Below are 27,877 nucleotides of genomic sequence, written 5' to 3'. Positions count from 1 at the left end.
CAGAGCTCTCAACCCCATTGATATCAAGTGCTGAGGAGACTCACAGATCTGAGCACCAAGAATTCGGGTCGGTCCTCGGCACATGGGCGTCAGCATCGTCTACTAGCTAGTAGGATGGAGACCACACCCTTAAATTCCCAGAAGGAGCTAACAGCATATGTGGATGGAGAAGACTGTCAAGGAAACAGTGTTCTACAGAGGGGTGTCCCTGTCCCCGGGGATAAGGCAGAGTCCAGCCAAATCTCGAATGGGTACTCGGCAGTTCCAAGCCCCAGTGCAGGAGAAGACACTCAGCATTCCATCCCGGCTGCCACCACCACCCTAGTGGCTGAGGTTCATCCAGGGGAACGGGAGACCTGGGGCAAGAAGGTGGATTTCCTCCTCTCCGTCATTGGCTATGCTGTGGACCTGGGCAACGTCTGGCGCTTTCCCTACATCTGTTACCAGAATGGAGGGGGTCAGTATCATGGGCTGCAAGCAGAGGCTGTGACCCAGGGGTGGTCTGTAGATCCTCTTGGGAGGCCAGAGGATAAATCATGTCTTGTTTAACTGATAATGCATCTGGGAACATGGTTGTTAGCCTTTCAAGCTAGTCTAAAAGACACATCTCCAGTAAGCCAAAACTTTAAGTCAGCATGTCTGTGGCTCTCTGGGTCATGAAGTTGAATGAAAGCCCTCCTGAACCTGACCTCACCAGATTTTCAGCATCATTAATGCTTCATCTGTGGAAGAGCCCCCTTCTCATCCCTGCATTATACAAGCCCTGCTCTCCTCCACGTGAGACATGGGGGAATGAGCATCAGCACTATGCTGAGTTCTTTCACTTCTGCTGGCTGGTTCTGCTCAGAAGAGTCCAGAGAGCTTAGATCTGTGAAAGGAAAAATTGGGAAGTGGCTCCACGTTCCCAGACCCTGCTGGGCCTTTGGACCCGTGTGAGGGCAGAGAGGGTGTCAGCTCAAGTCCACAGTCTTAAGTTACAATCTGGGCGTGATCCGTAGCTGAACCCAGCCACGTTAATGCCAGCACCAAACCATATATAGATATGCCTTATAGCTCCTACAAGAGTGTTAGATTCTTGAGGCCAGAGACGATTTCTTGTTCCTCCTACTATTCCTAATGCCTACAGAGCAGTTTATTTGCAGATTATCAAAAATAGTAGCTGATTGTAGGCATAGATATGGGAGCCCCAGAGAGCAGAGCAGGTAGGTATGGGGCCTCTGTTTTGACAATGGACTTGCTATCAGAATAGGAAAAGGACCAGAAGTGGGAGTCAAATCTTTGTTTGTTTATTTATTTATTTATAAAATTTATTTGGGTGCGCCAGATCTTAGTTGCAGCACGTGGGCTCCTTAGTTGCAGCTCATGGGCTCCTCAGTTGCGGCTCACGGGCTCCTTAGTTGTGGCATGCATGTGGGATCTAGTTCCCTGACCCGGGATCGAACCCACACCCCCTGCATTGGGAGCGTGGAGTCTTAACCACTGCGCCACCAGGGGAGTCCCAGTCATTTATTTTGACAGGAGCTCTGGAAACAGATTTAGGAGGGTAACTAAAATGAGGTTTGAGGGATAATTTGTTTGTGTCGCCTTCATTTCCTCCATGACCTGACACAGAGTTGCCTGGATCTGCTGCATCTTTTAAGGACCTGGGTCCATTCGGCAGCAAAGGCTATTCCGGGAGGGTGGGGGGTGGAGGGAGTGCCGGGAAGCCCAGCGTTCCTGGCCTGGGAGGGGCAGAAGTTGGAATCATCTTATCTCTAGTTTGGGAGGACCCGCCTGTAGCCTGAGCATTATATAAGGGGTTGGGTCACCGGTGATGTTTCCCCTACACTCATTCCCTACTGTAAAGCCAGTCAAGCAAACCCTTTGGACAAATGTCATCATGAGAATACAACATGGTTATTATTCTCAAGCCAGATTTACCCAGTGTGATTGTAAGTTAGATGAAACCTTTCTGAGTTGCACAGATTTCAGATTTCTAGGTTCAGAACACTTTATGGGAGGGAAAGTTATCAAGGAAATATCACAGCCGGCTCACCCTTTGGGCTGAAACTCAGGCTGCAGGTGAGCAATCCCCAGCACGGCATACCCAAATTCTGCCTCAGCCACAAAAGCCAGGAGACACCAGCATCTCCAGTGATGCAGCAGTTCTGCACTTTCTCATTCTGTAGCAAACTACCTGCAAATTTCAGCCACACCTGCAAATCTGGCTCAGGAGGGAGCATTCTGGCTCCGTGGAGTTATGGAAGTATAACCAAACATCAGTAGTCAAGTGTCTGGAGCCAGGGATACAGATGAACAAAGATACTAATTCAGTGATGTGCAGTAGTCAACAGACTATTGCAGCTGTTGTACAGGTTGTCGCAGGAGATCTGTTTCAAGGGTCCCAAATGCTGGTCAATGTACTGGTTGCATCAGAATCACCTGGAGAACTTAAAAAAATCTTTGTTTTACTCATATCTGAAGCTTCTGCTTCAGGAGGTCAGGGTGGCTGTGTGTTTTTTTTTTTGGGGGTGTGTGTGTGTGTGTGTTTTTAAGCTTACCAGTGATTATGATGAGTGGTTGGGTTTGGGAACCTCAGTTCTCCTCAACCCTGTCAGTTTCTAGTGGAAGAAAAAGAGGCCCAGAGAGAAGGGTCCTCCAGGCAGTTAGAAGTGGAACTGGTCCTAGGGCCTCTTCTGTTGACTCCCAGACCCAGTTTCCTTCCCACGTACTCTTTGCCTCCTCCCAAACCTCACTTCACTGTGGAGCTCTGTCTACGACTACTTCTGGCAAAGGATTAAGACCAGGGGAGCACCGTGTGAGGTCACTCAGGACAGGCTGGCTTCATGACTCTGGAGCATCAGATGGCTCTGTGTGTCCAGATCACTTGGGCTGTCCTGAGTCAGATGTGGGCAGGGAGTGAAACTGTCTTTTATCTGCCTCAGGGGCATTCCTCCTCCCCTACACTATCATGGCCGTTTTCGGGGGGATCCCGCTCTTCTACATGGAGCTCGCGCTGGGCCAGTACCACCGAAATGGATGCATTTCGATATGGAGGAAAATCTGCCCGATTTTCAAAGGTAACGGAAAGGCTTGGGTGGGTGAGTGGGTCCTCCTGGGAAGTGATGATTTCTATCAATGGGTCGAGCTGGACACCTTCTTCTGGAATCAGTTAGGCCTTAGGTATCCCTGGGAGATAACTTGAGTAATTAAGGTTTTGACTGCTCAAGCAGTATGAGATTGTTAAAAGCAAAATAGAATAAATGGCAATTAAAAATAAACGAAATAGAAAAAGCATTAATAGCACATGTACACATTTTCTAAAACATGTAACTCTGCAAATACAAATAAGGAATCTACCATATTGCCACTTTTCCACTGTCTCCTGGAGTCTTTGGAGGATGAAATGAATGGCAGCCCCACCTTTAGCCCTCACCCGGGCTGCAGTGCCCCTGACGCCCTGCCTAACTGCTGGGCTGCCCTTGAAACTTGGCCTCCCTCACCCTCTCTCTCCCAGGGATCGGTTACGCCATCTGCATCATTGCCTTTTACATCGCCTCCTACTACAACACCATCATGGCCTGGGCGCTCTACTACCTCATCTCCTCTTTTGCGGCCCAGCTGCCCTGGACCAGCTGTAAGAACTCCTGGAACACTGGCAACTGCACCAACTACTTCTCCGAGGACAACGTCACCTGGACACTCCACTCAACATCCCCTGCAGAAGAATTTTATACGTAAGTGCATGTAAGCGAGGGGGTGGCCTGTTAGGGGCAGGCCACACCCCTGGGCTTTGGCTTCTTAGGAGGGAGGTGGGAGCCAGGGGCTCTTCACCTCTTGGCTGATGGATTTCTGAGAGATGAAGCTATCGGGGAGGGGGAGTAAATGTGAGTGAGGAAGTTGGGAGACCACCTTGCGTGCTCCACAGTCTGGGTCTCTGCGCCATCCCCCTCTTTTCTGTTGTGCCCAGGCCAGTCCCTACCTTCACATTCCAAAATTATTCCCCTGCATCAAAACTGCCCTTCTTCCTGGGCCCTCCTTGCAGCCAGCTGTCATGGAAGCAAAGCCTCCCACTACTTCAATAGTTTGAAACTACACAAAGAGTTTCTGGTTTCATGTATTCACTTAATACGTGGGATCTACCCTTTGGAAGAAGATGCCTGGAGTAGGCAGTTTTCTTTAATGCTGGAATTTCAGGCAATAGCAGCCCAAAGGGAGCTGTTTTGGGGTGGGGAAGGGACCCACTGCCCACACATACAAATCCTCATGCACCCAGAAGCCAGTCATGTTAGTCATTCATTGGGTCCCAGCCTAGGAAGGAGACCTGGAAGTCTGCTTTTGGGTCGAGCGCTCTTCCCAGGCTTGGTCGGCTTGACTGCCCTGTTCTCTCCTTCAGGATGGGCAGAGCCCCTCCCAGCTCTTCCCGAGGCTTGCTGACCACTTGATCCTTGCAGTACTGTGTCCGTTTTTCCTCTTGGTGTCCTCCCAGAGGTATCACACGCAGTATGCTCAGGTAACTGTTCAGACCACATCACTGGCCCTTCTTTCTCATTCACTCAGGCGCCACGTCCTGCAGATCCACCGGTCAAAGGGGCTCCAGGACCTGGGGGGCATCAGCTGGCAGCTTGCCCTCTGCATCATGCTGATCTTCACTGTTATCTACTTTAGCATCTGGAAAGGTGTCAAAACATCTGGCAAGGTGAGGAGGACTCTGGCTGCTGATCCAGGCCTACCAAGGGGCCCTGGAGGGTCTAACTCAGAATTCAGTGGCCTGGATAGCCAGAGACAGGGGGACATGTTTTCCTTTACACCAAACACATTCCATGATTTTCAGTGTCTCGTCACCAAATCGGTTAGAAAATTCTAGAAATGGGTCAATCCCAAGAACCATTATATGATTTTTTAAAAATTCCTTTAGCACGCTGGTAGTGTCATAACTAATAATAGTGGCAATAATTTACTGAAAACCCATCATGGACCATGTACAGTGTTTTGTATACACTGGCTACTTTGTCTCCTGCTAGGTATTTTCCCCATCTTACAGATGGGGAGTGGGTTTAGAAGTAGTTAGTACCAGCAAGCAGGGAATCAGATCCCTGTATGATTTTAAAGGCTGTGATCTTTCTGCCACCTTGCCTCCTAAAATTACAGAAAAAAAAAAAGGTAGATCTTCTTTCTTGGACGTTTTCAAGAATAAGACACCAGCATTCATGTGGTGATAACCTATGTTTCCTTCCTTACAGGTGGTTTGGGTAACAGCCACCTTCCCTTACATCATCCTTTCGATCCTGCTGGTGAGGGGGGCCACCCTCCCCGGAGCCTGGAGGGGAGTTCTCTTCTATTTGAAACCCAACTGGCAGAAACTCCTGGAGACAGGGGTAAGATAATGAGGAAAGCAGTGTGCACCTGTCTGTCTTTTTACTAACCGAAGCTAGTTCTCCGAATAGGACAGTAGGAACAACTGAAATTTGGGTTCAGCGGCAAGTCTGCAGTGATGCTTTAAACCAGAAATACAAGCATGAAAAGTACAGTTGAGGGGCTTCCCTGGTGGCACAGTGGTTGAGAGTCTGCTTGCCGATGCAGGGGACGTGGGTTTGTGCCCCAGTCTGGGAAGATCCCACATGCCGCGGAGCGGCTGGGCCCGTGAGCCATGGCCGCTAAGCCTGCGCGTCCAGAGCCTGTGCTCCACAACGGGAGAGGCCACAACAGTGAGAGGCCCGCGTACCGCAAAAAAAAAAAAAAAAGTACACTTGAGGCCACTGCGTTGGTTTATGGCTAAGTGATAGGAAGAGAACTCACATTTGTTTGCACTTGGTATGTGGGCAGCCCTGGAAGGAGCCCTGAGAAGCCTGTTTTTTGCCTCTGCATGTAGCCACATGGAGGGATGAGGGCGCTGGCCCCGCTGGTGCTCAGCGATGGCCTGGGTCTCGGCCCTGGCCCTTACCTCTGCTGTGTTGCAGGTGTGGGTGGATGCGGCTGCCCAGATCTTCTTCTCTCTCGGTCCTGGCTTTGGGGTCCTGCTGGCTTTTGCGAGCTACAACAAATTCAACAACAACTGTTACCAGTGAGTATCTGGGGCCCCCCAAACAAAGCTTGAAAGTGGAGTGAGTGTCAGTCAGCTGGTCTGGAGGAAAGCGATCAAACCGATGGCCTCAAACCTGGCCAGGCTTAGGCCACGTTGACACTCTGACCCTCAGGGGTGCCACAGGTGCCTGACCACTCACCCAGACCATAGCCTCACTCAGGGGTTGAGAGAGGCTCCAGGCCACTTCTGTTTTGTGAGATTCTCTATATGTCAGGAAAAATTAAGAAATTCCAAAGTAGGTTTACAGAAATCACAACATACATTCAATGTTTACATTTGACCTGTTAATGTATTTAACAACAAAAATTGTGATAATTTATTTATGTATATATATACAAAAAGAATAATGATTGAACTATTTTGACCAACATAGAATGCCATAATTTTTATGTCAAAATCTCATTTCAGAAATGTGACAAAACAGGGAGCATGGCGCCAATTATGATTTAAATATCACTCCTCATCTTTAGAGTTAACTTTGTCTTAATATTCTATCACAGATGGAATGTCCAGCAGTCTGATTGTGCTATTCGTAAGATAATTACAGAATTAATTTTTTTTAAGAAAAGGAATTTACATACACCCTAAGCAGTGTGGCCTTGCATTGGGACACCAGCCTAGAGTTGTATGATGAAGTCCTCTTTTAAAAGTGTCAGGATATCTTTGTGGCACTCTTATAACCTCATTTACACATAATGTCAAAAGTCTAAATCTGAGGTCTTCACAAATGTAAGGCCAAGGCCTCCTCCTGGCCCCCGCTGCAACTCAGGCCCTGCTTCAGAGCAAGCCTTGTTTGAAATCCAGAGGTCTGTGCTGTGCTGGTTTACAACAAAATCATCTCTTAAAACCATCCCTGACTGCTGTTCTCCCCATGCCATGCGTGGTGATAACAGCAGCTTGTGCTTCAAGGTAATGCAACCCGTCTGAGAGGCTGGGCCCTGGGAGGAGGGGAGGAGACACCTGGACAGGCTTGAAGTCCCTGTGAGCTCAGCCCACTCACCCTTGTCACAGCTGGAGACAGATGTTCCTTAGATTCCTGACTTGGAAATGTCTCAGGCCCCTTGGATTTTCTGCTCCAGAGACGCCTTGGTGACCAGCGTGGTGAATTGCATGACGAGCTTCGTTTCAGGATTTGTCATCTTCACAGTGCTGGGGTATATGGCTGAGATGAGGAACGAAGATGTGTCTGAGGTGGCCAAAGATGCAGGTAGGACCTCGGGTTTTGTTTGGGTTCCTGGCTCCCACTGAATTGCTTTGCTGCTCTTTGGATCTTTACAAATATCTAACTTTTGCATTATTTCTAAATGTTCCTCTTAAAATTCTCAAAGGTTTTAGAGAAACTTACTGCCTTGGAAATTTCAACCCTTTCCATCGTGGTAATGGGGCAGCTCCCTCGGCACCCAGTACTGGGGCCTTGAATACATTTTGGGCTTGGAAATATGACTTGGATGATGGCTTTTAAAACTAGTGGGTTTGGGGGACTTCCCTGGTGGTCCAGTGGTTAAGACTCCGTGCTCCCAATGCAGGGGGCCCAGGTTCGATCCCTGTTCAGGGAACTAGATCCCGCATGCATGCTGCAACTAAAAGATCCCCCATGCTGCAACAAAGATCCCTCGTGCCGCAACTAAAACCCAGCGGCAGCCAAATAAAACAAACTAACTAAAAAACAGTGTGGGGCTTCCCTGGTGGCTCAGTGGTTAAGAATCCGCCTGCCAACGCAGGGGACATGGGTTCGAGCCCTAGTCCAGGAGGATTCCACATGCCACGGAGCAACTAAGCCTGTGTGCCACAGCTAATGAGCCTGTGCTCTAGAGCCTGCAAGCCTCAAGTACTGAAGCCCACTGGCCTAGAGCCTGTGCTCCGCAGCAAGAGAAGCCACCGCAATGAGAAGCCCGTGCACCGCAACGAAGAGTAGCCCTCGCTGGTCACAACTAGAGAAAGCCCGCACGCAGCAATGAAGACCCAACACAGCCTAAACAAATAAACAGATAGATAGCAATTCCTATTTAAAAAAAACAAAACAGAACAAAAAAAGTGTGTTTGGGTCCTGTGATGGGTCCAAGTCTAGTAAGCAAATGATTACTAATCCTTTGCAGAAAAATTAAATGTAGATGATGTAGCACTCTACTGTACTGTAAGGTTTCATGGAAAAAGGGTGACAGACGTTGAAGAAGAGGTTTTGGGATCTTGTGGATGGAGTCCCAGGGCTTTCTTGCAAACATACATCTGTCTTTAGCCCGACAGGGTGCTCTGATGAACTCCATGCCCCAAACTAAGGGCGGCCTATCTAGTCCATGAGAGGTTGAAGACATGTCCCTCATACTATCAAAAAGGACTTCAAAATAGCTGGAGGTCTTTATTCCGAGGCCGCTAGATTCTTCTGAAATCAGTATAACATTTCCTACTGTTCTGGAGCTAAAGAGAGAGCTAAACGCTGTGAGACTTCAGAGATATATCAATCCTCATGTTGAAAAAAAAAAAGCACTGAATTATTATATAGCGTACACTCCAATTCATGTGCTCAGCTTTGCTAGTCTTGAGGTCTCAGGTTTGCTTCGTTTCTCCATGTTGGTTGAGGGCGCATACTCTTCAAGGTGGATACTATTCCCTTCCTGCCTCCCAGGATGTCCAGGTAGGATGGTGTGGGGTGTGAGGAAGCATTTGGTACGTGTCCAACCCTGATTCACATGTAAGGTTTCGTGACAGGAGTTGTAATTGTTGGTGTGGCCAAGTTTCTCCTGAGACATCTTTGTAGGGCAGGTCTCAGCGACCACCTCCTCCTCTTTCCCGCTCTGTCTCAGGCCCCAGCCTGCTCTTCATCACATATGCGGAAGCCATAGCCAACATGCCGGCATCCACGTTCTTTGCCATCATCTTCTTCCTGATGTTAATCACACTGGGCTTGGACAGCACAGTAAGTGAATGGGGAGGGAAATCCTGCTCTCGGGAGGAGGGAGAAGGGGGGGGAGGAGGAGGGGAAGGAAGCTGTACCCATTCCTTCCCATCCTGGCCACCCCAGGCCATGTTGGCTGCTCCCTCTTGGTGCTCCCTCAGCCCCTGTTCACTTGGGTGCTTACTGCCCTCTAGTACCTTAGAGGCATTCATGGGATATTGAGGGTAAAGTGCCAGGCACAGGCCAAGAGCTCAGCATATGTGAACTGTTGTGCACTCATTGTGCACTGTCCCTTGACCAGACTGGCAGCACCTGAAGGCCAGGGCAAGGTCACACTTGTGTCTCAGTGCCCTGCAGCCCAGCATTCATATCATTAGTGTGGAATGAGTCTCAGCTTTCAGTTGGCATTTCTGGTGCAACCAAAGTCTCCCCGAGATGCCTCACGTAAAGAAGTCCTGTCCATGTGCTATACTTTCTTTCCTTGATGTCCTAGGAATGGGTTCTAAATGACGGGGTAAAACAAAGAGATGTTTCCAGTGAGGGCCGGCGAGGGGGGGGAACTGGTCACGATCAGCTTGACAGGTCACTTGGCAATTTAACCCCTCCGTTCTGTTCACTGTCCTAGAGGTAGCAGATTTGTCCCAAAGTCTACACAGTGACCATTTGTGTGCCCCTCTCAGTTTGCAGGCTTGGAGGGGGTGATCACAGCCGTGCTGGATGAGTTTCCACACATCTGGTCCAAGCGCCGGGAGTGGTTTGTGCTCAGCGTGGTCATTACCTGCTTCTTTGGATCCCTGATCACCCTGACTTTTGTGAGTACCAAAACCCTAAACTTAGAGTCAACCTCCCCTAGGGCAACAGAATGTTACAAGAAGCTGTTCCTTTCCATCCCACATGGTGCCCTGGCTTTGGGGCCAAAGGGAGAGAAGTTGTCACCGCTGTTAAAAAGTTAGTCATCAAGGAGAGGAAGAAAAGTTGTTTCTAGTGGCATCTGTCTGAAGAATCTGGGCGTGGGATCTGGAGGCTCAGCATTTTACAGCAAATCCAACTAGATTTAAGGCTTGACAGACTATCTGGAGGAAAACTAAGATGTGTCTTTTCAGTCTATTTCCAGTCCTTAGGGCTGCTTTCATAGGAATAGTGCCCTGATGTCCTGATATGCTGAACATCTGGAGGCTGGCATCTCATGTTTGTAATGTCACTTCATCTCCTCCAGAGAATTTGTAATGGTAAAGAAGTTAGACCTTCTCTAGTGATTTTATTTATTTTTTTGGGGGGGGGGTAGCTTAGGCACATACTGTCAAACTGTAAATCAGGCATCAGATAGTACCCATAGGCATTGTAGGCGTGTATCCTTCTGACTCAAGGCAGATTTTGTAGATAAACATCTTCAAGCCATGACCCCAATGGCTCTGGAGCTTCAGCAGGGTTGTGGGGCCTTGAGTAGGACCCAAGGGATTTCTGAGTTAGGACAGAGGCAAAAACCATGACCACTGGGCCCGGTGTGTCTGGTATTGTAGATTTTCTGGGGTAGAATACACAGTAGGTATTCAGTAAATTGAAGAAAGTTGAAAACAGATCCAGAGGCGCTTTTGAGTTTGTCTTAAAGCTTAGTGGGGAGTGGAAACCAGACGAGTGACCTGTAGGGCGGGAAGAGGTGTGTCTGATGGGATGAAATCTTGCCCATCTGCCAAGGCCAGTCCAAGAAGTAGGCTCTGGGACACTTATGTTAGACCCAAGGAGAGAATTTTCCAGAATTATCCTAAGAAGTTCTTTTTGCTCCTGTTGTAAAGAGGAGGCAGTGCCTTAGAGGGCCTTTAACAGGGTTTGTGGTCTCATTTCCAGGGAGGGGCCTATGTGGTGAAGCTGCTGGAGGAGTTTGCCACGGGACCCGCAGTGCTCACTGTTGCCCTGATAGAAGCAATTGCTGTTTATTGGTTCTATGGTAAGATGCTCCCTTCCACTAGCTATGATCCTTCCTACACCAGCCCATATAGCCACCAGAATACAGAAGGGCCGATGTCGTCAGGGAAAAGCAGGCCAGTGTACAAGACGTCACCTGCTGCATCCCTTCTTCAAAAACAGGTCATCACTTCCTCCACACTCTGTGCAACAGACTGCCTGCACTCCTGGGAGGATGATTTTTTCTTCTGAGTTTATATGTTTACCCAGTGGAGACAGGGCTGAAGTGGTTCCCTATAGCTCATCCACAGTGGTTGCTTACGATCCTGACAGGCTCTAAGAATTGGACAGACAACAAAGAACTAGTGCACAGTGAATGCATTTGCAGAGTGTACAATATTCTGCTGTTACATAGAGTGGCCCCACTTTAAATTTCACAAACGAGCACTCCCTCCAGAGCCCTGAGACAGAGTTTAGGAGCTTATCTTCTAGGGAAGAGGCAAGAATGTTCTTGTTTGGATTATCTGTCTTGGTAAAGCCTCCAATTTACACCGCCCCCACCCCCGGCCCCCCAATCGTGGGATGGAATCTGATAAGGGTGAAACCACCAGGAGCGGAGAGAGAGCTGACACAGGTTCATGGGCAGGGATCCCAAGAGCCCCTGGGCGAGGATGAGGAGGGCACAGGCAATGGAAATGAAGAAAACCAAGTTCAGAGATGCCTTTCTTCATCTTTAAAATCAAGATGTGATTTCATTCTGAAAATATTTTCCTAGTTTCTATGATAGCGGAACAGCTTTAGCATGTGTGTCATTACACATAATATAAAGAAGGGGGGGCCCACATTTTGAGTTGCATGTAAGCCCCCCCTTTTTTTTTTTTGAAAGAAGTCCTCCCCACCTCCTCAGCACTTCGGAGGACCAAGTGCAAGGTGTGTGATGTTACAGACCTGCTGGGCACTTTAAGGGAAGCAACTGCAGAGCACCCTTCCTTCCCCTTGTCGATTTCTCCCCCAGTCCTCACTTCCATGCCAGTTAAGAAGAACCTTGATCTTGATCTGACATATGAATGTGCAACAGTGTGGTTAAAATTTTCTCTTCAAAGTTTCCAGCATATGGTTAGAGTCAGTCTCTGTCAAGTGGCTTCACCATTTTTAGACAAAATTCCACTTCCTTTTCTACAGTAACGATAAAATCAGATATATGCTGAAATCCTAGAAAGGCAGTGTGGGCACCAAGAGGGGGCTTTAGGTCCCTCCCCAGATGTCCACCAATCCTCCCACTCTGTGTAGAAAGAGCTTTGCTTACTGTAACGTGCATTTTTGTGACAAGTCCCCCATCTCACTTTCAGACCAGACTGGTGACCCCAAGCCCCTCCTTTGGAGAAACTCCAGAGCTGCTACTCTCTCTGAGAGTCAAGGGATAGGAGGACAGTCTAGCTCCTCTCTTGGTCAGTCAATCTCGTTCTCTTTTGGATGATTTTAGGCATCAATCAGTTCTGCAGTGACGTGAAGGAAATGCTTGGCTTCAGCCCTGGATGGTTTTGGAGGATCTGCTGGGTAGCCATCAGCCCTCTGTTTCTCCTGGTGAGTTGTCATTTCCCTTCTCCTTCTTGCCCTGGAGAAAGATTCACCCTCAAACACTCATAAAAAAATAAGTTTTATCGAAGTGTAACATATATATACAGAAAAGTGTGCAAATCACAAGTGTACATCTCAGTGAAATTCTATAAATTGAGCACCATTTTGTAGCTAAAACCATACCAAGAAACACATGACCAATACTTCACAAGCCCCTCTTGTGTCCCCTCCCAGTCACGTGCCCCCCATAGTTAACCACTCTTCCGGTTTCTGTCACATTATTTCATCCCTCCCCTGCTCTGTGATAATGACACATAACGTTCACTGAGTAGTGAGTGCCAGGCCAGACTTTACACTAAACTTAACACCCATTGCTGTTTCAACTCTCACAACAATTCTATGAAGTAGAGTTCTAGTTCCCCATTTCACAGTTTCAGAGAAATTGAGGTTTAGGGTCCAAGGTCACATGACAAGAACTGTTCAAGGCCGGGGAAGTATTTACTGTGCTGCTCATGAAGGACCTAACAAGGGTCCTAGTAATTCTGTATTCATTTTCTTAAAGACCACCCCCACCCCCCACCAGGTTTCTCAGGTGTAGATCTAAGTCAAAAGTAGAATCCATTCATTGTAGAATGAGAGAGCTCAGCTCCAAGGGTTGCCTGTTTGCCAGGACGTGTTCAGTGCTGACTCCAGCCTTGCTGCGTGTGCCCCCACGTCCCTCCTGGTACCCGTCTGAAGGAGATGTTTGCCCAAAGATGGATAAGCACCATGCTAACATCCCAAGTGCACTCTGAGGTAGCCTGGGGTAAAGTGACTCCGTGCACATCAGCAGGGATTACTCTCAGTTCTTTCATTTATCTGTAACTTGATTTGGGGTGGGGGGAGCTTTTTGGTCTTTTAGAGCCAGAGACTGTTCCTTCAGTCCAGCTCCTGCTTATTAGGATATCTGGACCATCCATTTCATCATAGGACATGTATGCATCTGTGCCTTCCCCTTCTTTCAAAACAACCCTTTTTGCATTCTATTTTGACTTTCTCGGGGTAGTTCTTTTTTTTTTTTTGCGGTACGCGGGCCTCTCACTGTTGTGGCCTCTCCCGTTGCGGACGGAGCACAGGCTCCGGACGCGCAGGCTCAGCGGCCATGGCTCACGGGCCCAGCCGCTCCGTGGCATGTGGGATCTTCCCAGACCGGGGCACGAACCCGCGTCTCCTGCATCGGCAGGTGGACTCTCAACCACTGCGCCACCAGGGAAGCCCTCGGGGTGGTGCTTTATTTTTTGTGCTTTTCTGTACCTGCACATCTCGATGTTAACCTATAAGATGGACAGCGTGCTCATTCTTGCCTCCATAATGCTGCACGTGTCTCTCTCCACCCCAGAATCCCTCCTTGACTTCCATTCCCCTGGACCCTGGAGGTTTCCAGAACCAAAGCCAACCTTTGCCCCAAGCAGCAGATACTCTCAGGGCCTGGGGGCTCTGGTGTGTGCTGTGGGCTCGTGTTCCTCTAGATCTTGGCCTGGTAGTTCCTTATTACCTTGTCAGCTTGCTGTTGCTTTTTTGGTAAATTTAAAACAATGTATTTTTAAATCCAGAAATTTTAGTTGTTTTCAGTGAGAGGGTTGGTCTGGATCACTAATCTGCCATTAGTAGAAGCAGAAGTCCTGACATAAATGGGTTATTATATTGTTACCAGTGCTTCTTGATAATCTACTTACATCTTTTCATTTGTTTTTCAAAGGAAGGAGAGATATTGGATTAGTTCCCTGAGGGAAGAAGCCATGTTTGTTTGTTTGTCTACTTTCATATTCTCCACACAGGGAGGGAGTGATGTTCAGGGCTGAGACTCAGGAAAGGCAAGCAAGGCACTCATCCTGGATGTAAAATTTCCGGGGGTGCCAAAAAACTCAGTGGTCAAGATAAATACTACTTTTTTTTTTTGGCTGCATCGCGCAGCTTGTGGGATCTTAGTTCCCCAACCAGGGACCGAACCCTTGCTCCCTGCAGTGGAAGCATGGAGTCTTAACCACTGGACTACCAGGGAAGTCCCGATAAATACTATTTTTATGCAGTAGTTTTTAAAAATCAAAATTAATGCAAAAAAAATCCCTGATGAACAAAATACCAATGTTTTAAATAAATACGGGATCCAACCATATACTTGCATGTCTCACTTCACTCACCTTGCCCTAATCTGGCCCTGTCAGAGCTTGTCTTTTTAAAGTATTGCACTAAAATATTATATTATTATTATTTCTTGATTACTGAAATTCTGACATCCTCTTAAATGTTGTGCCCAAGGTGAATATCTCATATGCCTTACCCTAGTCCTGGCCCCAGGCTTTTAGTATTTTCATTTCTGTGGTTGTCTGGCAAACTGGGTGAACTCCTGGTGTACAGCCAATGAGTTTCCGTGCCCAGCAAAACCCAGGTACAGATCTGGGTTCAGGGACATGACATAATTCCTGTGAAGTTCACTCTACTCACTTCCTCTAAAGGTAAGTGCTCCAGGGCCCAATTAAGAGGAGGCAAATCTGTCTTCACTTCTGGGTTTACTTAACAGATCCCCTGCTTTGGGCTTTAGGTAAACAACAAGTAGCTTACTAAAAGTATTCTTTTTCACTGAAGCCAAGTTATAAAAAAGAAAAATAACGTATATGAGCAAGAGGAGGTGGGGATGTGTGAGGGGGTGTCTGGAGCAATACTCAGTGGCCACAGTGAGAGCTTGAGGCCTCCCTGAACTGCATTAGGTTTCACACACCTGACATCAAGATGAGACGAGTTACAGCAGGGATGGCTCCTAACCAGACCCCACCTTTCCCTGTTTCAAAATTACCTTTCTCAGTAGCCGGGTCTGGGGCTGAGGAGAGTCTGTCCAGAGAAAGGTTTGCGATTGGCTGGGCTCCTGTTTTGAAAGCTTCCTCCTGGACTTAGGATAACACTGTTCTGAAGATGAATGTGTGTTTAACAATTTCCCATTTTATTATGTGAAGAGAAAGAAAAAAAAGATATAAATAGATGTTTAAGCCCACAAATAATTTACATTACTGTCTTCTTTATGACTATGAAATAATAAGATAAAATTAAATCAAGAGCAATAACGATTTCAGCACAGCGGTTACTAGGCAAAAACTGGTATTTACGCTGTCTCTGGAAACCAAACTGAAATAAGAAAACTCATAAACCGAGTACTGGGAGCACACCATGGAATTTTTCTTGGTCGGAATCTTCACTGAATTTTCACATCAAAAGTGTATTGAGCTGCTTTTTCCTTCCATTATTCTTTTCATTACAAGGGCCTGTGGCAGGCAGTCATTTATTATCAAGATGCCTCACGGCAGAGCCATCCTTGTTGAAATCCCAGTTCTTAGCCTGGGTTAATGCAAGGAAAGGGGGGAGAAGGAGAACTTACCTAGGAGCCTGAGTCTTCTCCAGGTCTTGAGAACCTTATTACGTCTCCTGGACCTAGGTACCTTCCATCTTACCAAAAACAATCACCGCAGAGAAACGCAGGAGGAAATGAAAACAAAACAGAAAGAAATATGAAGCCCTAGGACTGGCAGGAGCTATGGAGAGGTCTCCCAGTTTATTCCTCCACTGTCTCACAAATCGGGCCTGAACCACTCCTGATGGATGCGTCTCTTCTCCTTTGCCCTGAAAGGGGCGCTGTAACCTCCCTAAATAACCTTCTGAGGCCTTGGCATCCCCACTGTAGGGGCTGAGGTGGGGGTAGGGAGGAAAATCAGGATAAGCCCCTAACCGCTTCATTGTTGGCAGCTGAGGCACAGAAATTAGTGACTTCTTTGTGTCAGAGTTCAATCTAGGATATATCACACTTAGGCAATTTCATGAAAGTGTCTTAGCTTTAGTGTTCAGTGTTTGTGGTACATGGACTGTCTCTGTGTGGATAGCGTGAAAAATTTTTAATGTTTCTTGGAATTTCTGTTTTAGTTCATCATTTGCAGTTTTTTGATGAGCCCACCACAGCTACGACTTTTTCAGTATAATTATCCTCAGTGGAGCATCATCCTGGGTTACTGCATAGGAACCTCATCTTTCATCTGCATCCCGATGTATATAACTTATCGGCTGATCATCACTCCAGGGACACTTAAGGAGGTATGTGCTAGTGTGTGTGTGTGTGTGTGTGTGTGTATGTGTGTGTGTGTTCAGATTGGTAACTGTTTGGGGAGAAAAGGGTTCTCGTCTTATGCTCTATTCAAAGGATGTTAAGTCCACCACAAGAATTCATCAGGAGGCTCTTAGTCTTATATAATTATATAACTATACCGTCGTGTAGCCTCTAATAGCTGCCACTATCACCTTAAGGCATCTCCCATAAGCCACAAGTACAAAGGCGAAAGAGTGAGCTGGCCAGGTGGATGCACCGTAGCACACAGCTTGGTGTATAGCATTCTAAACATATCAGAAAACTGCTTTGCCTCCTGCATGGCATTGGGCATGCACATCAGATCAGTGGTGTCTGGAGCAATAACACAAATTTGATTTAAGTGGATTTAAATTAAATCCACTTGGTTTAAGTGAAGATTATGATGGAAAATGTCTGTGGTCATTTTCTAACAGCAGTGTGACAAGGGCTTTTTTTTAAAAAAATTTATTTATTTATTTGGCTGCATTGGGTCTTGGTTGCTGCACGGGGGCTCTCTCTAGTTGCAGCGAGTGGGGGCTACTTACTCTTCGTTGTAGCGCGTGGGCCTCCCGCTGCGTTGGCTTCTCTTGTTGCGGAGCACAGGCTCTAGAGCACAGGCTTCAGTAGTTGTGGCTCGCGGCCTCCAGAGCGCAGGCTCAGTAGTCGTGGCACACAGGCTTAGTTGCTCCACGGCATGTGGGATCTTCCCGGACCAGGGCTCGAACCCACATCCCCTGCATTGGCAGGCGGATTCTTAACCACCGCGCCACCAGGGAAGCCCTACAAGGGCTGTTTTGAAAATCACTAAATAAGGGTGTTGCAACAATATCGTAGTTTTAGTTCAAGTCACTGGAATGAAAAAAAAAGTTGCCATTTTAGCAAGATTCATGTCAGTAAATGAATAATGTGCTGTAAAAATTTCAATAACAGAATCTTACAATTTGTATAAGATTGTATGTATTTTAAAGCATCTTCATGTAGACTATTTTATTTTATTATCAAAATACTTTGTGAGGTGGATGGGCAGGTATCATTAGCAGACAAAGATACTGAGTCTGGGAATAATGCTGCTCATAGTTTCCTTATTTCAGTGACTTGTCCAGGGATACACAGTACAGGGAGGCTCAGAATCCAAGTCTTCTGGTTTTTGGTCCAATGCTCTTTCATGTTTAGGTGCAGCTTCTCTTTTGTGTCCTCAGGGTACTAATAGTTTGCTAATGTAGAAATTGGCTCTAGAGGTTAGGGAGAGATGAGTTGCCACTTTTCATCCTGTACTGACAAGAGTTAGTGTTCAGGCTGCCAGGATTCCTAGCAATGTTACCAGAATCGAAAATGCTTGGGTCATTACTTGTTTGGTTGTGTTTCTTGCCATAGTAAGGTTACTGTGGCAGTAGAGCCTGAAGGAGCGGCCACTTAGAAGTCTGTGGGTGGGTGCTTTTGTAGGAGACAAGCTCAAAGGTGAAGAGTGGTATTTGGGGGAGAGCTAGAGGGACCTGTGCTCTATAATGACCTGAGAGCATAGGTGGGCTAGTCTACGGACTCTTAGAAGCAAAACTTAAATATCAGATCATCATACTCATCTTCCTAAAACATTTCACAAGAAACACGAAGCAAGAGAATGTGAGGCCATTAAACATCATCTCTTTTCTAAGAACTGAGATTGCTTCTTTTTCCAAACAGAAAAACTGAATTCTAGGTGAACAGAATTAGTAACTCTGCCAGGAGTTACTAATTTTCTACACCCAAAACAGTCCTATCACAACCTCATTCCTCCCAAAGGGGCTTGGACTCTGGTGTTGCCTGAAATACACGCTCAGACAAGAGTCATTGTACTTGCTCCTTCAGGTTGTCCTTTATGGCAGTCATGATAGTCCACTGGCCCAGCTGACTCAAACCCAGAGTCCAAGGTCAGGGGTGGGAACTCTAGTTAGGTTAATAAATTTCAGTATTCTTTGGTCACAGACTGTACCTCAAGTCTTGACCATCTTTCTTGCAAATTCCCCGTTAGCCACAAGGAAATGCCACCCAATGGTGTATAATTAACAGAGCTCAGATCCATTAGTAGTAGAGGTAAGGCCGATTGCAGGGCCATGTTTGTCATAGGCCACCAGATGGGAAACAGTGGGTTACCAGGAAGCATCATGATATAGCTGGTCAAGGGGGACTAGGAGGGAAAAGACTATGGCAAGTCATTTACCTGCTCTGGGCCTTAGTTTCTTCATCTTTAAAATGTGCTCATTGAATTGGATTAACATTTCCAAAGTATGTTTTAAGGAGTAGTAGTAGTTCCACGGGATATGAGTAAGTGTTACTGCTGGGGGAAAAAGGTTACGTGGTCAAATAATTTTGGAGAATGCTGGATTAAGGCAAGGTAAATAGGTCTCTTTACTACAGGATTTCTCAAAAGCCTTAACACGCCTATGTGCATGCTTAATTTCTGATAAGAATAAAGCATGCCATGTTTTTGCCAAGCACCCCAAGGGACTAAAATTTTTTGTGAATACCAGACTTGATGGTCTTGAACATTCTATCTATGAGGGAGGGAGAACTCATATAAAATTTTGGTATGGTTAAAAAGAAAATAAGTAAATTTCTTAACTCTTCTGGGCCCTAGCCATATACAAGGCTACAGTTTGTGGAGTGAGCCACCACTTACTCACCTGTAATTTGGAGGCTATCATGTGCATCTGCAACCTGGAAGTCTCAAGGTTGGAGTCATCAACTGGATTAGGTCACTGCCCCCAGAAGCCCCTAGTAACCTGCACAAAGACACTGGGAAGATGGTCCCTAATAAGTAAGCATTCATGAAGATGGCAACAGTGATCCATTGCTTAGATGATTGCCTTGCAGAAGGCCAGGGACTGGCAAATTTTGAGAGCGATAGTAACATGGCAACTGGAATGCTGCTGAAATATGGAAGACGAAGGTGGACCTGGCATTTGGGGAGATCAGCAGCCAGAAGGGCAGGAGAATGGGCAGGTGGGGGCTAGGGCACAAAAGCCAAATGTTCTACTTTACAGTGTTGTTTACTGTGGGTCTTGCCTCTACCCTAGTTACAGTGATGTGTCCAGTTCCCAATTAGCAAGGCCTAATTCTCCTTAATCAATTATGGGTTACAGATTCATCTGTGGGAAAGGATGGTTTGTGAAATTTTGCTTTCTATGACTTGACATGTCCAGGTAGTTGATGAGCACTGCAGCAACTCGTTTTTAAATGGATTTCCAGTGTGAGATTTTAGTTCTTGAAATATTAAGGTCATTAGAAACACAACATGTACAATTTTGTGAACTTCATTACCTATGAGAATGGGAACTTTTAAAATTCCATAGGCCCTGCTCCCTAAAGAAGAATCAACCCCCAGAACCAGGAAATAAAAAAAACTGAAGGGGACTACATACTTCTTCAATCCAAAATAAAAAGGACAAGTAGCAGAGCTTCACCTAAAATCAATAAATCAAAATATGCTTTCAGATCCAATTTTGCCTTGCTCACCATATGTACAGACTTTTGGCATCAAAGAGTTTACTGAGCAACTTACTTAACAAAGATTTTCTTCTACGCTTCTGCAGTGCTCCCCACATCCCTGAGCTGCTTCGTGTCACTGATGCTAAGTTTTGCAAGGCAGGCTGTATATTTCATACCCAAGCCCAAGCATATTTCAGATCTGTCCCAAAGCTTCTGTGTACCTCAGCTGTTTCTAAAGTAAAAATTCTCAGCCTTTTCCCTGTGCTAAGTACGACATCAACATGAGATTGCTTTACGAATGATGATTTAAATGGGCACATCTTTTAAAATTTAATTATGTAATAATTTGTACCCTTGTATGAACTAACCAGTGCTCCTTAACAGGTAAATTCATTAAATCAGTAACATCCTGGCTGTTACAGTAGCTGATGGCACTGTGCACTGTGCCTGTAGCATGTATGCAGGCACAAGGAGCATGGCTGAGGTGGGGGGAGCCAGAATCCAGAGCTCACTTTGCTTCCCAAGCCCTGTGGGCCACATGAAGCCTCCTCTGACAAGAGAAAAGGATGCCCTTTCCCAGGCCATCAAAGGCATGTTACAGGCCAGCAGAGGTTCTATTGAAGGCCCATCATTTCTCCCATTAGTGTTATGATGACTTTCTTAATTAGTTTACAGATGCTTATATAGTTCCTGAATATGCCATTTTTACCCATATTTGAGAACAAATAAATTGCAGATTCCTTTCTTAAGGAAAGTCAGTAAGACTATTCCAATTTACTATTAAATGCCATTTAAATGCTACTTAACCTTTGTATTAATATTGAAAAAAATTTTAAACTGTTAAATTATAAGAATATTTATAACATCATGTTTTCTTCCTAACAGCGTCTTATTAAAGGTATCACTCCAGAAACACCGACAGAAATTCCCTGTGGGGATATCCACTTGAACGCTGTGTAAAACATCAATGAAAGGAAAATGGCTTCCCAACAAGCTCTTCCTCCAGTTCTGACAAGTCACACCTCGCCTTCCCCCTCTAAGTCAATGAGCTGCCAGCTAAGCCTGCCGATGGAAGGGCCTTCTTCATAGAGACACAGTCCCAAAAGACTATGGTGCCCAGACTCTTATGGCCTCCAGCCACTTATTGCTGTGAAATCTCCCAGACATGTTATCATGTTAGACTCTGTGATGCAGCTGAAGTGGACTGCGTTGGATGTGGGAGGGTGTGTATGGAGGTGATGAAAACCACAATGTCGTCAGTTAGGATTAGGTTTAGGATCAAGTCTGTGAAAGTCTCCTGTATCATTCCTTGTTATGATCATCAGTATTTAACATCGTTTGCTTCCAAAGGTTTCACTGTTCATGAATGCATAAACCATTTAGAAGAAAACAGGGATACTGTCTTGCTAGCCATATATTTCCTGAGTAGCATAGAATTCTACTATAGCTGGAATCTACTAGAACCCTGTAACCTGTGTACTGCTCTGGAGTCAGGAGAGGAAGATGTAAGAAGCTAAGCTGAAAAATAATGTGTACATGTGAGCATGTGTGTTTGTGTATACTGTTGTTCCAGTGTATCCCTATCTCCATTCTAATACTTTGGGCCCATTACAAACTTTATGAATTTCCTCTAGTTTTTCTTACATTAACAAATTCCACCTACTGAAATTTGTATGTATGTTATTATTTGAAGGGTATAATTACTACAACACACTCTGCCACCCACTCCTTTTCCAATGAACTTTAGCCCATACATCTTCCTTTATGGGCCATGCTTTAGTATTTCTTGCACTTCACTGCCATCTTCTTGTCTCTCTCTGCTAAACATTCAGGATAATGTTCCACAGGCAAATCTGGCCTATTTCATTAGTCACTGTGGCTTGGCTATGAACTACTTTGAAGATGAATATTGATAAATGCATCTTCAGTGTTCAGTTGACTATCTGGTTTAAGCTCTACTTCAAATGACTCAGTTTAACCATTAAGGTTACTTGGCTTTGTGAAGAGTGGATAAATCAAATTTTCACAGAGTGTAGAGCTCTGGTACCCTGACCTAAACCAAGGTCATCCTCAACCCAAAAGTAATTGGAGAATCTGGGTTAGCCTTAAATGAACCTCCTCCCAACCCCTTGACCCTTCCTGGTTGGCTACCAGGATACTGAGCCCTCCAGATAATTTTCAAGACTGAGTCTAAGTAAGCCAGATTGGAAAAGGGTCAGTTAAGTGAATAACCTTACATGCCACATAAAACCCTTAATACAGATCAAGTATATTTGACCTTCAGTGGCTTGGGACTCTCAGATGCATAGGTAGAGAAGCAAATTTTACCTAGTAGTGTGAGATTTCCTTACCAAGATCTTAAAGGGAGTAAAGCCTAGTCAATGATAAAAGGACTCAATGATCTGGCCCCATATCACATCAGTCCTCTATATAAATCTAACTTAATCCTAACCTTATAGAAAGATCTATATAGCAGAAGCCTAGTTTAATCCAATTATAGAGCTTCCTCCCTTGGCTTCCTTTCCCCAACAATATTCCCTGGCCATCTTCCTGTATTCCCCCTACATTCTTCTATTGCTGATTCTTTGCTTTTCCTAGCAGAATATTTTCCTCATAGATGTTAGCTGCTGAGAAGTTTCCCAAAATATTAGAGGAAAAGAGAGGGGGATTTAAAAATGACTCTTAACTGACCTACCTTCATTATCTTCACTCTTTCATTCCTTCCTGCTACCTCATGTCTTCTCTTTGCTTTCTAGCATGCTGAAAGGAGAGAGGTTATATAAGTGGCAGCATATTCAGTAGTAAACAGCTTTGCAAATTTAAGAACTTGCTTTATAAATATATTCAGATATGTATTCTCCCCATCCCACACACACTTATGCATTTTCCAAAGATATCATTTTTAAAAAAGCACTTTTTCAAACAAAGTTTTGTCAAGCCAGGTGTTATACAGGTGTTTTGAAAAGTTTTCAAATGTCACTAGACAGGAAAAAATTCAACATCTCTCCTCAGCATAGTTTGCATTTACTTGACCCCTATTCATCAATACTATACCATGGATTTTTTTTTAAGGAAAACTTGAGTTGGTAAATGGACTTTAAAATAATCTTTTAAAGACCTTTTACATCTAATGTAGCATTTACATAAAAGTAAAAACTAAAAATGGAATGAATTGTAAAGTTAAGTACTGAAGTTAATTTTTTTTCTGTGATTTTATTAGTGAGAAATACCTGAGAAATAGGCAAGACACAAGCAAAGGCATGGAGGCAGTTCAGTTGATTGAGGTTGTTCCTATATGTTGACATGTAATGGAGTCCAAAGAATTCATCTTTATTCCAAAAAACTTGCAACCCATTTAAAACTTATTCCATTTGTTGTGTGGAATGCATATGACTTGTAACCTAAATTCATTGCCCTGGCTGCCCCATGTAGAGATGGATGCAAAGACCCCAACAAACCCAAAGTCAATGTATTAGCTCCAAAATCAAACAATCACAATCAAACCAAATAATGAATCTCAAATTAAGGCAAAAAGTTATTCTTGAGATGAGTCACTCTCTCATCGTCCCTGCTTTTTAGGAAACTTGTTAATTTGGTGCCACCAACCTCAATATTTAAGTGTAAGTATGAATTTCCATTTAATTCACCCACCCCACCCTGACCCCTTAAAAGGGAGATTATTCTCCTAGAATTAGAACCATATTCTTTTGATAATTAGGAAAGGCTGACCTGATACATTGTATCTGTTGTATAACTGATTTGGAGGTCACTGTCAAGCAAAGCTTAAAACCATGGAATGCAGTGCCTTAACTGTGCTGTTCTTACACATTTTAGACAATGCTTAGCTACCCAGTGGTACAATCCACACCTGGTTCCTTTCATAGCATGTCTCTTTGCTCATAAATCAACATCTGGTGCTTAAGATATCATTAAATAAGGCAGTATTCAGAAGGCATTTTCTACCCTCCCTTTTTTCTTTTATTGTCAGAGATGGATGGGGAAGTGAAATAGCAGATTCCTCAGAGAGACTATACTACAACCTGTCATCCCCATAAAGCAATAAAAGCAAAATAGTCCTATGCTAAGTGGAAGAAGTTGTATACTTTTTTTTTTTTTTTTTGCGGTACGTAGGCCTCTCACTGTTGTGGCCTCTCCCGTTGCGGAGCACAGGCTCCGGACGTGCAGGCTCAGTGGCCATGGCTCACGGGCCCAGCCACTCCGCGGCATGTGGGATCTTCCTGGACTGAGGCACGAACCCGTGTCCCCTGCATCGGCAGGCGGACTCTCAACCACTGCGCCACCAGGGAAGCCCAGAAGTTGTATACTTTAAAGTCATCATTATTTAAAAACGCAAGGAGAGTTACACAAAAGGCTCTAAATTAGGAAGGGGAACTTAGAAAATGCTTGCTTGAGAAGTATGTTAGAGACTGAAATTTATAAATCCAAATATGGAAAGAAACCCATTAAGACAGGGAATATTCTTACACTGTGGAAAGCTTTCCTGGTCCACTTGAAACATTCTGAATTCTTTTCTTCAATATCAGAGATAAGTCTGATATTTATTAAAATTTGTCACGTTCAGTTCCATGGAAGGACTATTTTAAAAGCTCTAAATCTTTTTTTCTTACTTTTTATAGTATCACCTCTTCCCCTCATTGCTTAACTGTCTCTAAATTTCAATGATAGGACAATATTTTAAAGTTCAGATAACTACATTTAGAGGCAGAAACAAACCTAATTTCTCTACTTTTCTTGGAATCTGGAAGTTTCTAAAGGAAGGTGAGCTTAAGTTTTATTTCCTCTCCTAGAATGAAATAATGCCCCTCTCAATTGTTTAGTAGGCATTTACCACAATGGAAAAGATGGAATCTTAAATATGTCTTTCCTTTTGTTACATACAGTTATAATTCATTCAGTACTGTTTCTACATTAGGTGTTTCAAAACAAATCATCTTTTCAGGAGAAGTCTTTATTTTTTGGAAATAATTCACAGTATATTTCAATTGGAATTTCAGGTTGTATTTCTCTTACCAACACATCATAAAATTCACACCAAATTGCTCTGCCACCAATGCAAGTTTTTCCCTTAAGTTATCAAAAAGAGATTATTTCATTGGCCAAATCTAATTTGGAACCAGTGTGCATTGGTGGGGCATGTCATCAGAAGAAAGTTTTATGTCTGCTGAACTAAGAAGAACCTTATCATTTAGGAGAGAGAAAAAATGATTTCAGTCATTTTGTAGAACTGAAGACTTCAGTTCTACAACTGAAGACTACAATTATAGTAGATAATTTATTTCTAACAATTTGTAAACACTGACAGTCCAAACAACAAATATTTAGGAAGGAGCAGCTAGCCCATCTCTATGCTAAAATACCTAAATTTCCATAAATAAATAAGAACATCTGCTTTTTTTTTTTTAAAAAAACAATTTGATTCTTACTCAAACTCTAATATGGTAAGTGTACCTTATCTTAAAACTTGATACATGAAAAATGCAAAGTTTAAAGGATAAAATTAGGGACTTTACATAAGAATTTGCAGTTATTTCTCCAGTGGCATTTAAAATATGATTTGATTTACAAAAAACATTTTCAGGATACTTTGTGTGTTGAACATATCAATGAAGTGCTTCAAAGTGTGGATTATATACAGTTAGTTGAATTATATAAATGGTATTTCTTTTTCCTCATCTTTCCTTTCTTCTTCCATATTATTTAGAGCTAAGAAAAATAAATTTCTTCCACTATTCACCTGTCAACAGTGATAATATGAAAATTTCCATGAAACATTATTTTTTACATGAAACGTGTTTATTTTTAAACTTCAGTGACAGAATTAAACCTGTTTTATTTATACAAAATAGGAGTCCCCTCTTTAAGATGCATGAAATGTCCATGTATACATTTATGCAGTTTAGTCATAAATGTTCCAAACTGTATTTTAAGGTATCAGTAAATGCCTTTTGTTGTGAACTATTACTGTAATAACTCATAACATCATGATGAATAGATTCTGTCTCATTAAAAAACAAAACAGAACAAAACCAAAAAAACCTTTCCAAACTCTTAAGGTTAAAAGAAAAATCTTAACTGTATATTGTCAAAACATTTCCACATCCCCCAAAACATCACTGCATGTGGGACTTCCCTGGTGGCACAGTGGTTAAGACTCCATGCTCCCAATGCAGAGGGCCCAGGTTCGATCCCTGGTCTGGGAACTAGATCCCACATGCATGCCACAACTAAGAGTTCGCATGTCACAACTAAGGCACCGGTGAGCCACAACTAAGGAGCCCGCTTGCCACAACAAAGGAGCCTGCCTGCCACAACAAAGGAGCGTGCCTGCCACAACTAAGACCAGACAGAACCAAATAAATAAATATAAAATCACTGGATGTGATTTGCAAATACTTAGCATCAAAAGTATCTAGAGTTAGAGATATTAAATTTCAGTAAAGCTAAATAAATTACTACAATTTTTGCAATTTGTGCAGAGCTTCAGTTTATAATGTGCTTTCACATAGATCATCTCATTTGATCATCAGAACTCTGGGTGACATGGGTGACAGTGTTACTTCCCCCATTCTGCAGATAAGGAACCTGAGGCTTAGAGAGGTCAGTTGATTTGCCCAGGTTCACACAGCTGGAAAGTTCTAGAACAGGCCTTATACCTAGGTTTTCTGATTGCAGGCCAAACATTACTTGCATGTCTTTCTTTAAAATCATCACCCATATAAAACTCTTAAAGAGAGCATAGGCAAAACATTCTATGACATAAATCATGCCAATGTTTTCTTAGGTCAGTCTCCCAAGGCAATAGAAATAAAAACAAAAATAAACAAATGGAACCTAATCAAACTTACAAGCTTTTGCACAGCAAAGGAAACCATAAACAAAACGGAAAGACAACCTACAGAATGGGAGAAAACATTTGCAAATGATGCGACGACAAGGGCTTAATCTCCAAAATATATAAACAGCTCATACAACTAAACAACAAAACAAACAACCCAATTGAAAAATCAGCAGAAGACCTAAACAGACATTTCTCCAAAGAAAACTTACAGATGGCCCTAGGCACATGAAAAGGTGCTCAACAACACTAATTATTAGAGAAATGCAAATCAAAACTACAATGAAGTACCACTTCACACTGGTCAGAATGGCCATCATTAAAAAGTCTACAAATAACAAATGGTGGAGTGGGTGTAGAGAAAAGGGAACCCTCCTACACTGTTGATGGGAATGTAAGTTGGTGCAGCCACTATGGAAAACAGTATGGAGGTTCCTCAGAAAACTAAAACTAGAACTACCATATGATCCAGCAATCCCACTCCATATGATCCAGCAATCCCACTCCTGGGCATATATATCTGGACAAAACTATAATTAGAAAAGATACATGCACCCCTATGTTCATAGCGGCACTATTTACAAATAGCCAAATGTCCATCGACAGATGAATGGATAAAGAAGATGTGGTACATATATACAATGGAATAGTACTAAGCCATAAAAAATAATGCCATTTGCAGCAAGAGATGCAGCCAGAGATCATCATACTAAGTGAAATAAGTCAGAAAGACAAATACATATGATATCACTTACATGTGGAATCTAAAATATGGCACAAATGAACATATCTACAAAACAGAAACAGACTCACAGACACAGAGAACAGACTTGTGGTTGCCAAGGGGGAGGGGAGAGGGGGAAGGATGGACTGGGAGTTTGGGGTTAGTAGATGCAAACTATTACATTTAGAATAGACAAACAGCAAGATCCTACTGTATAGCACAGGGAACAATATCCAATCTCTTGGGAT

At 44.1% G+C, this 27,877-nt stretch overlaps 1 protein-coding gene across 1 annotated transcript in view; it reads left to right on the top strand.

Annotated features, from left to right (window-relative positions):
- The window catches only part of SLC6A4 (solute carrier family 6 member 4), a 26,801-nt gene extending 4,833 nt beyond the window's left edge, over positions 1-21,968 (top strand). The window contains exons 2-14 of the mRNA XM_060290335.1: positions 4-457; positions 2,925-3,059; positions 3,497-3,716; positions 4,540-4,678; positions 5,223-5,357; positions 5,940-6,043; positions 7,144-7,271; positions 8,866-8,978; positions 9,638-9,769; positions 10,803-10,902; positions 12,343-12,443; positions 16,386-16,553; positions 20,935-21,968. Coding sequence (XP_060146318.1) covers positions 115-457; positions 2,925-3,059; positions 3,497-3,716; positions 4,540-4,678; positions 5,223-5,357; positions 5,940-6,043; positions 7,144-7,271; positions 8,866-8,978; positions 9,638-9,769; positions 10,803-10,902; positions 12,343-12,443; positions 16,386-16,553; positions 20,935-21,009 — 1,893 coding nt within the window. The 5' untranslated portion in view covers positions 4-114 and the 3' untranslated portion in view covers positions 21,010-21,968. The remainder of the gene's footprint in view (positions 1-3; positions 458-2,924; positions 3,060-3,496; positions 3,717-4,539; positions 4,679-5,222; positions 5,358-5,939; positions 6,044-7,143; positions 7,272-8,865; positions 8,979-9,637; positions 9,770-10,802; positions 10,903-12,342; positions 12,444-16,385; positions 16,554-20,934) is intronic.
- The last annotated feature ends 5,909 nt before the right edge of the window (positions 21,969-27,877 follow it).

Source organism: Globicephala melas, chromosome 20 (assembly GCF_963455315.2).
Source record: "Globicephala melas chromosome 20, mGloMel1.2, whole genome shotgun sequence".
Lineage (NCBI taxonomy): Eukaryota > Metazoa > Chordata > Mammalia > Artiodactyla > Delphinidae > Globicephala > Globicephala melas.
The sequence above is the reverse complement of the archived record's forward strand: the minus strand, read 5'-3'. Positions and strand labels throughout refer to the sequence as shown.